The sequence below is a fragment of the Portunus trituberculatus genome, chromosome 49 (genome assembly GCF_017591435.1).
Source record: "Portunus trituberculatus isolate SZX2019 chromosome 49, ASM1759143v1, whole genome shotgun sequence".
Lineage (NCBI taxonomy): Eukaryota > Metazoa > Arthropoda > Malacostraca > Decapoda > Portunidae > Portunus > Portunus trituberculatus.
This window is the reverse complement of record NC_059303.1, coordinates 15,737,857-15,748,208: the sequence shown is the minus strand read 5'-3', so window position 1 is coordinate 15,748,208 and position 10,352 is coordinate 15,737,857. Positions and strand designations below refer to the sequence as shown.

The 10,352-nt window shown below is 40.4% G+C and overlaps 1 protein-coding gene across 1 annotated transcript in view; it reads right to left on the bottom strand.

The window, feature by feature from the left end:
* The window catches only part of LOC123499374 (Down syndrome cell adhesion molecule homolog), a 96,569-nt gene extending 87,342 nt beyond the window's left edge, over nucleotides 1-9,227 (bottom strand). Inside the window, exons 1-2 of the mRNA XM_045247288.1 lie at nucleotides 7,908-9,227; nucleotides 2,515-2,909 (exon numbers count right to left, since the gene is read on the bottom strand). Coding sequence (XP_045103223.1) covers nucleotides 2,515-2,909; nucleotides 7,908-9,109 — 1,597 coding nt within the window. The 5' untranslated portion in view covers nucleotides 9,110-9,227. The remainder of the gene's footprint in view (nucleotides 1-2,514; nucleotides 2,910-7,907) is intronic.
* Nucleotides 9,228-10,352: the final 1,125 nt, after the last annotated feature.

The window sequence follows — 10,352 nt, the reverse complement described above, 5'->3', positions numbered from 1 at the left end:
ACACACACACACACACACACACACACACACACACACACACACACACACACACACACACACACACACACACACACACACACACACACACACACACACACACACACACACACACACACACACACACACACACACACACACACACACACACACACACACACACACACACACACACACACACACACACACACACACACACACACACACACACACACACACACACACACACACACACACACACACACACACACACACACACACACACACACACACACACACACACACACACACACACACACACACACACACACACACACACACACACACACACACACACACACACACACACACACACACACACACACACACACACACACACACACACACACACACACACACACACACACACACACACACACACACACACACACACACACACACACACACACACACACACACACACACAGTATATCTTGAAAACAACTCTATTCTACAAAAAAAAAAAAAATTACCCAGGACACAATACCACCACCACCACCACCACCACCACATCTTCTTGTACTTCCATCAAGCTCAATACAAATACAAGCCAAGGTAACACTCAAGTTTTCTCTCTTCTTTCTTTGGTTTGTATCCCTCTACTACTAGCAATGTCACCACCACCACCACCACCACCACCACCACCACCACCACCACCACCACTGCCTCCTCTCGTAACATCCAAAAAGGACAGGAACACAGTTACGAACGATTCTAACTAGGCAACTGGGACGCATCGGACGCTCGTAAATAAAGGAACGAACGAGGCAAGTCAGCCAAGTTGCGCTCTGCTCCTGAGAATGGGACACGCAGGCTTGCCCAACCGCTCTTGATGGATACACGGCTCCCACCTAAACTTCTAACCTGATTACTTCGCCAGACTTGGTGGCCGATGTATCCACACAAAGCTACATTACCAGAAACTTCCTCTCCACGTCTCTCCTCCTCCTCCTCCTCCTTCTCCTTCTTGTTTTTTTTCCTCGTCTTTCTCCTTCTCCTTTATCTTATCCTGGATTTTTCTCCTCCTCTATTTGTTTTTCTTTTCGTTATCCTCGTCTTCTTCTTTCTTCTTTTCGACATTTCTTCTTTCTCCTTCCTTCGTTGCCCTTTTCTCATTTATCGCCCTCTTATTTGTCGTCGTAGAATTCCTCGTCCTTTTCCTCCTCCTCCTCCTCTTCCTCATCTCTCCTCGTCTTTTTTTCTTCATTTTACTCCTCTATATATCCCCAGCGGAACAAGGTATAAGAATAAAGGAGGTAGGGAGAGAAGGAGGAGGAGGAAAAAGAAACAGATAGGCACGTATGTACGAGTAATATCATTTTACCGAAGGTGTAGTTGGTGGCAGTCGATGGGAACCTCAAGGGAATGGAGTTGAAAGAGAGACCATCAATTCCAACCCTCTTCCCCCCCCGACCACTTCTATTTTTCCCCTTCCGCTACCCTATATATTTTTTTCTTCCTTTTCCCTCTTCCACAAACCGAGTAAGATAAGTAAAGGACTAATTCTGTTTTGTTGAAAGGAGACCAAGAGGAGAGGGTTCCTGATGCGATGGAGAGAAGAGAAGAACTTGATTGGGGAAGGTTCAGTTTTTTTACCTTTTTTTTGTGTAGAGAACGGGAGGGAGGGAGGGAGGGAGGGAGGGAGGGGGAGGAGGAGGAGGAGTCAAGAGGGTTGCATCTGAGGGTGGATGAAAAGGGTATTGCAGTGAAAAGTGGATGTGAAGATGTGCTTGATGAGGTAGTGAGAGTCGCGCCTTGGTCTAGAGAGAGAGAGAGAGAGAGAGAGAGAGAGAGAGAGAGAGAGAGAGAGAGAGAGAGAGAGTAAAAGGGAATAAATACCAGGTAAGTAAAAACGAGCTAAGTCAAATTAGAAGTACTTGAAAAAATCAGTATTAAGTTTAGTTTCCAGGAGTGTATTAAATATTTTCATTCAGATGCAGATTACGCGCTTTGCTCTTTAAATTCACCTCCTGCAGTGGAGAAAAACATATATATGACGTGTAAAGTAGCACAAACACACACACACACACACACACACACACACACACACACACACACACACACACACACACACACACACACACACACACACACACACACACACACACACACACACACACACACACACACACACACACACACACACACACACGAAGGCTGATATTTACAAATTTACAACTCTTTCTTTCAACCTCTTCCATATAAACACTCACACATACACATGCACACACACGCACATGATTCACTTCACTTCTCAAAACTCAAGCACACAAAAGACAAATGAACAACAAACTAAAAATGACGCATTCAAACACTCACAAAACAAGAGAGAGAGAGAAAAAAAAAAAAGCAATAGTAACAAACAGGGAAAAAAGAGTTTACTTACCAATGGACTTAATTGAATAACTGCAAATTGTGTTACCTTCCCAGCTTTACAATTCTGAGGGAAATATTACGAAGGTTCTGATTTATTCTTACCTTTAGCGAGAAGAACGACTTTGGGACGAGAATTCGGCGGAGAGCACTGGAGGATAGCAAGCGCAGGAGCGTCGGGAGATGAGGAACGTCGTGGGAGGTTGTTTGAGGGGTATGGGTAAATGTGGGAGGAAGAGAAGGAGGAAGAAGAGGAGGAGGCATTTGATGAAGGATTTAGAGGAAGAGGAGGAGGTGAAGGAGGAGGGTAGGCAGAAGCATCATAACGACTGGAGTGATGGACGGTGATAGGGAGAAAGGAGGAAGAGGAGGAGGAGAGGGATGACGAAGGGGAGGAAGAGGTAGATGGAGAATGCAGGGAGAAGCGTGCATGTGTGAGCAGCCAATCAGCTTGCTCCGTCTTGCCACTCAGCTGTAGCTGGTCCCCCTCGATGGAGTAGCTGGAACGTAGATGGAAAAAAGGTTAGACTTCAGTTAAATATTCAGAATAATGAAGCAGAGTAAAAAAGGATCACATTGCGTCGAGTGGAGAAACTATAGAGAAATATTGATGGAGAAGGACATAGACTTTAAAAAGAAGAAAATACCCCTAATATTTTCTTTTTTTCACTGACTTTTCTTCTTACTGTCCAACCTCTTATTTTTCCCCCCTCCCTTCTCTACAAAAAAAATGATGTTACTCGTAGTTGCCTTAAAGAAATGTAAATAATACAGAATAGGAATGTGTCGATACAAAGTGAAAGGTATATGGAGAAACGAATAATTTACGCTACATGTCAAGTAGTGCTTCTGATTTCATGTTTCGTCTACTTTAATCCCAATATTTGTAGTGTGAATCTATTTATCTATTGCTGTCTAAAGCGAAACAGAATAAAATCACCTTGATAGAAGTAAATGTAAAGAAAATATGAAACTACTCTGACCAAACACTTCAAATGCTTTCTCTCTGATATTCATAACCTTTACCAGTCCTAACAAATACTAGTGGAATAGGGATTTTTATAGAAATTTTAGTGATTTTTATGGAAACTTTTGTGATTTTTAGGGAATTTCTAGGGACTTTTATATTATTCGTATGGATTATTCAGAAAATTTAAATAATTTTTTCGGGTTTAGCCTTCAAGATTAGCCAAATCATGCAAGTAATTATAAAAAATGTAATCGAAGCTAGTCGATGTAATCTTTTCAGTAAACGCTTTCCACTGACTGACAATTCTAGAAATACTAGTGGAAGAACAGTTGAAAAAAGATCTACTTGAACAGTATTGTGTAATGCATATATCCCTCGTGTACCGCTGCCATGGCCGCTCTGGCAACATAGCGATTCAACAAACACTCACACAGCAGACGGGTCCATTTCCTGTGATGAGGTGGCGAGTACTGTACAGTATGAAGACGCCTCGGGTTACACTTACACATCATGTACAATATACCTGCCAATTTCCTGAACACACGAACACTGTACAATATAACCATGCTTCTAACTGGAGTGTGTCGCAGATAACCACTTACTGGCATGGAACATTTATACTAACAGTGACGTATTTGGTTTAGTTTTTATATTCTGAAATGCTCTACGATCCCATCACGACTGTTTATAAAGGCCACACAGATAACAAGCCGGGTTCACAAGACTGTTTCTCCTGTTGATTATTTTGAAATTTTATTGATCAGCCACTAGAACAGTAATAAAAGATACTAAAAAGCCTGTGAAACGTCAAATACATCCTTATGAAAGTAATTGAGAAGCAGAGTTAGTTCAGAATATGGTCCTTATATTAGTATAGCCCTCGACCCTGCCTTGGGTTCCTTGTTCTGCTCCCTCTCTCTCTCCCTCTCCCTTCCATGGGTACTTTGCCCAGCTTAAAATCCACTTATGTGAAATAATGAACACAAACTGCCCCTACTTTGAGTAAACTGTTAACGAGGAACGTCAGGAATTTTGCCTAACTTTGCCGGGGGGAAAATAAGGATTAAGATTTCAAATATGAATAAAACTTGCAACGAGAACTGAACTGTAAATATATAAAGATTCCAGGTTTTGGTGAATATCGGAGTGATGATAACAATTGTGCCTTCACTAAAATATAAAGTATAGAATGATTGCGTTTGTCAATAAAATGAATGAAGTGAATAAAGTGGATAAAGTGAATAAAGTGCACAGGTACGTCGTTGTACTTCGCGGTAAAAAGAGTAATGATAACAGTTGTACCTTCACCGAAAATGAAAGTACGAAATGGCTGCATGTGTCAATAAATTACAGAGGCACGTCCATTGTTGTACTTAGCGGTAAAAGGAGTAATATCAGTGATTACACTTTGCCTACTTACTGTGCCTATTTTGGGAAGCTCCATTACACTAATGCACGAGAAAATTCTGTTTTATGAAGGGCATTATGATTTCATGCAATACAACATAAATGGAAGGTTTGCCTGTTCATTTCTATTAAGTAGCTCTATTTTTTTTTATAATAGACTATTCATCTTCTATTCCTCTATTCTAACTTAAATTGGAGTATACTTTTATATATGCGCTTCCTCCTATTTTATTAACCCCTTCAGTACCAGGGCAAGTTTTCATTTTTATTCTTCCCACTATTGGAGTATACTTCTATATATGTATTTTCTCCTATTCTATAAACTCCTTCAGTATGAGGACATGATTTCATTTTTATTATTTCTACTATTTGGTGATTAAATACACCTTCAGAAACTCATGTGGGGATTAGAATTATTGTCTAAAAAAATAAAGAATATAATGTTGAATTAGAAAGAGAAAGGTGTTAGAAAAAAAAAGTTATCAATGCAAAATAAGAGAAAAGGGCACAAAATTGCATTCGTTGTCCTTCCGTTTTGTAGTAGATGAAGAAAAGTCCAGACAAAGTGACCATGAACCACTAACCTCTCAAAAATCAAAGAGTATAATGTTAAAATTGAAAGAGAAAGGTATTTAAAGAAAATTAGTCAAATGGCCACAAAATTTCTGCCGTAATCGTTCCTTTATATAATAGATGAAGGGAAGTATAAATAAAGTGACCCTGAATCACTAACCTCTCAAAAAACCAAGAATATAATGTTGAATTCGAAAGAGAAAAGATGTTAGAAGACAACTAGACGATGCAAACCGCCACAAAACTGCACTCGTACTTTCTCCCTTTCGTAATAGATGCAAAGTATAAATAACATAATCTTGAAGTACTAATCTCTCAAAAGTCAAAGAATATAACATTGAAATTGAAAGAGAAAAGATGTAACAAGTAAAATAGTAAGTGCAAAGTAAGAGAAAGCGCCACAAATCTGCACTAGTCCTCTCTCCCTTTCTTAAGAGATGAAAAGTAAAAATAACATGATCTTGAAGTACTAATCCCTCAAAAACCAAAGAATATAACATTGAAATTAAAAGGGAAAAGATGTTACATGGAAAACAGTCAATGCAAAGTAAGAGAAAGCGCCACAAAACTGCACTCTTACTCTCTCCCTTTCGTAATAGATGGAAAGAAAGAAAAAAAAAATGCAGAACGTAAAGCGAAATTTGCTGAAACCGATACTTGGGTGAAATTATCCATTGCTGGCGGATGAAAGTGTTGCCAATCACCGCTAATAAACAGTTACCTGGCACTGTTCCCTCATTTTATCCCCCCCCCTTCTCTCTCTCTCTCTCTCTCTCTCTCTCTCTCTCTCTCTCTCTCTCTCTCTCTCTCTCTCTCTCTCTCTCTCTCTCTCTCTCTCTCTCTCTCTCTCTCTCATTTTACCTCTCCCCCTCTCCCCTTTCCTCTCTCTCCCCACTCCCTCTCTCCTCACTCCCTCTCTCCTCCTCCTCCTTATCTTCTCCTCCCTCTCTCCCCCTCCCTCTCTCCTCCACTGCCTCACTTCCTCCTCTTACTTCTACCTTTTTCTTTCCTTTCATCTTTCGTTCTCCTCTTACTACTTCTGCTTTCTGTTTTCTCTTTCTTCATTCTTTCTTGTTTTACTTTTCTTCCTGTCTCTCCTTCCCTTTTTCCTTCCCTCGTCTCTTCCTTCTTATAATTCATCCTAAGCTTCTTCCTTTCTTCCTCTTCTTTTCCTTCTATCTATCCTTTATATTCTTCCTCCTTTTGCCATCCTTGTTTCCCCATTCTCTATCTTTCCTCTTTTTTTTCTTATTTTTCCTCCTATGTTACTTCTTTCCATTGTATTTTTTTTTCATTTTTCTTTCTTCCATATCTTCCTTTTCTTGGTTTTCCTTCTTTTTGTCCTTTTTCCTTGTTCTTCTTCTTCTATTCCTTGTTTGTTATTTGTTCATTTTTATTTTTCTTTATCAGGTTTTATATTTTGTACATTTTTTTTTACTTATTTCTCTCTTTTCTTTACCTTTTATTTCCTTTTCTCTTTTTTGTTTCATCTTTATTATTTTTCTACGATTATTCTTTTTTTCGTTTGTACTTTCCAATTTTCCTTTTCTTTTATCCTTTTTCTTATTTTTGTCTGTCACCTCAATCTTCCTTTCCTCTACACACTTACCCTTCCTCCTCCTCCTCCTCCTCCTCCTCCTCCTCCTCCTCGTAATCAGTGTTAGCCGTCTTCACTGGCACAAAAGGAATCTCCAGGCATCTTTGTATTTCTACCTATCCTTTCCTTCTTCCTTCTCTTCTTCCTTTTCTGTCCCTCCCGTCCTCTTTCTCTCCCTCCCTCCCTCCCTCCCTCCCTCATTTCTTAGTAGACAGTGATATTTTTTGGATCTTTCTCTTCATGTCGGTACTCGTTACTTCTCCTCCTCCTGATCTTCCTATTTCTCTTTTTCTTTCTATTTCTCTTTCTCTTTCTATTCCTCTTCTTCTTCTTCTTCCTCTTCCTCCTTGTCCTCATTCTCCTCTCTCAATTCCTATCCATTTTCATTTTGGAATCTCTCTCCTTATGTCTGTACTCTTCTCTTATTCCTTCTCCTTTTCCTCCTTCTCCTCCTCCTCCTCCTCTTTCGGCTCCTCCTTCTCCTCTTACGCTTCCTACTCCTCCTCTTAGTCATCCTTCTCTACCTCTTATGTTGTTTTTGTGTGTTGATATACAACTAGAAAAATAATCATCTAGTACATTTTAACCCTTTCAGAACTGGGAAATATGTTTGTCTTGAGATTTTATGTAAGATTCGTCTATTTTATTGACATTAGGAAGGGTCTATGGAGGTAAAAAAGATTAATGGCCACAGTCTTCGCTATTTTAATCCCACACATGAGTATCTGAAGCTGTATAATATAATCACACCAAATAGTAAGCAGAATGAATATGAAAAACGCGTCATTGTACTGAAAGGGTTAAGAGCATTGCATAACCCAGGAAAATATAAAGAACTTGAATAAACGAATGAAAGGAAAGAGAAAGAAGAATAAATGTTAATGCCAAAAATAATAAGACTATTTTCCTATAAGATGCCTGTCCAATTACCAGAATCGTGTCGTGACTTACCTGAGAGAAGCATCTAGGTAATCAACTCGCCAGGTATGATCAGAGGTGGGCTGTGATGACTCCTGAGACATGGGAGAGGATACGGAGGTGGAAGTAGAGGTGGTGGTGGAGGTGGAGGAAGAGAGAGTAGTGGGGAAAGTCGAGAGGAAAGAAGGCTGATCTATTACTGGAGTGGGCTGAGGGTGAGGTATGCTATAATGAGTGGGGCGAGAGGGAGAGACAATTGTTTGGGTTGGCAGGAATGATGAATAAGTGGTGAGAGAGAGGTCAAAATTTGTATGAGTGGGATGAGAGGGAGGGTTGCTTGCTTGAGTGTGTTGTTGAGTTGTGGTGTGGAATAGTGCATGTGTGGCGTGAGTGGGCTGAGTGGTGAGAGCTTGAATGGTTGCCTGTGTGTGTGAGCGTGTGGTTTGAGTGGGATGCGGAGGCTGAGAGGCTGTGGAGAGGTGTGAAGTGGTGATCTGAGTGGGATGGTGAGTGGGAGCAAAGATTGGTTTTATTTTCCATCGTTTTCTTGTCTCCGTGTTTGTTTTTTCGTTTCTTCTCTCTTCCTTTTTCGTATTCCTCTCCTTTTTTGCTTCTGGCCTCGTCTTTGTTCTTTCGTTTCTTCTTGTTTCCTTTTCCTTTTCTTTTTCCCATTTTGACTTGCGTTTTGTTGCCTTCTCCTCGTTTCTCCTTTCGTCTTTCTCTTCGTCTTTTTCCATGTTCGTTTTTCCCTCCTGTGTTCTGTATGTTTTTATCTCTTTGCTCTTTTTACAATTTTCATCGAAGTGTTTGTCCTTATTCTTGTATTTAAGTTCTCTGCATATTTCCTCTTCTTTTTCTTTCTTTTCCTTTAACTCCTTTTTCTTCGTATCTTTATTGAATTTGTCTTTTTCGTATTTTTCTTTCTTATTTTTCTCTATTTTTATGTGATTATTGTCCTTTTCCTTTTTCCATGTTTTACTTTTTGCTTCCTTTTTGTGATTCTTTTCAGTTTTTCTCTCTTTTTCATACTTGCCACTCTCCTTCATCTTTTTGTCCTTACTTTCTACGTCCTCCGTTTTTCCTTTCTCCTTTTCCGACATGTATTTTTCCATCTTATCTCCCTTCTCGTTTTCCTTCGATTTCTTGCTATTCCTGTATTTATTTTGGCTTTTATCTCTTATTCTTTTGTCTTTGTCTCCTGTTTCCTTTCGTTTGTATTCGTGTTTCTGCTCCATTTCCTTCTTTCCTTCGTGTGTTCTTCTATTCCCTTCTGTTTTTGTTTGTAGCTTTTTTTTGCCTCGTATCTTTTCCTTCTTTGTCGGTGATGTTGGTATTGGTTTCTTGTTCTTGTTTTCCTTTGTTTCCTTGCTCTTCTCTCTTTCTCTGTCAATTCTTGTTTTGTTTACCTTTGACGTTTTATCTTTATCAAATTTACTTTCTTTTTCCTTCTTTGAGTATTTAGTCTTCTCCCTTTCTCTTCCTGTTTCTGTTTTGCTCATGTTCCTGATTTTTTCCTCATCATTTTTCCTCTTTGGAGTCTTCTCTTTGATATTTTTCCTCCTTTCCTTAATAATTTTCCTTGCATCGTCCATTTCATTTCTCTTTTCATTCACGTATTTCCTGCTTTTATCATCACTTGTGTACCTTCCTGGCTTCTTGTTCGTGTGTGTTTTCTTTCCCCGCTTTTCATTTGCTTCCTTTGTCCTTCGGTATATCTTTTCCTTGTCCATAAATGTTTTCTCACCTTGTGCTTTCCTTCCTCGTTCATTTCCCAGCGCGTCACGTGGCTCGGTGTCTTTGCCTCTCTTCTTGAAAATTTCTCTCGCGTTGCTCTTTCTGTCCATCATATACGTTGACGCCGCGCCGCCGCCGTCACGTCCCTTAAAATACAAATCTTTTCCTCCTTTGCTGATTCCTCTCTCTCCTTCCCTGTCCGTTCTTATTCTCTTTATCGACGGGCTTTTTCTCTCATCTCCTTTTTCCCGCGTTTCCCTTCGTTTCTCGTCTTCCTTTATCTTTTCTCTCTTTGTCCCTTTCGCTTCCCTCTTCCTGCGAGTTACTTCTCCTTCTGCTTCGTTGCCCGGCGATGGCGCGGACGGGAGGGGAGAAAAGGGGAGATACGACGGAGGAGAAAGATGAGAATTAGAAAGATAGTGGAAGGAGGCAGCGAGAGGAGGAGGAGCGGCGGTAGACGAGATGTGTAGGTGTGAAGGAGATGGTAAATGGAGGTCTGGTGGAGGAGATGAGTGGAGGGAAGAAGGAGATGGAGACGTTTGAAGGAAGGCTAACTCATTGCTGACTGGTGGAGATGGACTGCTGATGGAAGAAGAGGAGGAGGAGGAGGAGGAGGAGGAGGAGGAGGAGGAGGAGGAGGAGGAGTGGACAGTGGAGGACAAAGAAAATGAAGAGGAAGCATCAGAAAGAGAAGTATCATGGAGTTGTGAGGAGGTGGAAGAAGAGGAGGAGGAAGGAGGAAGA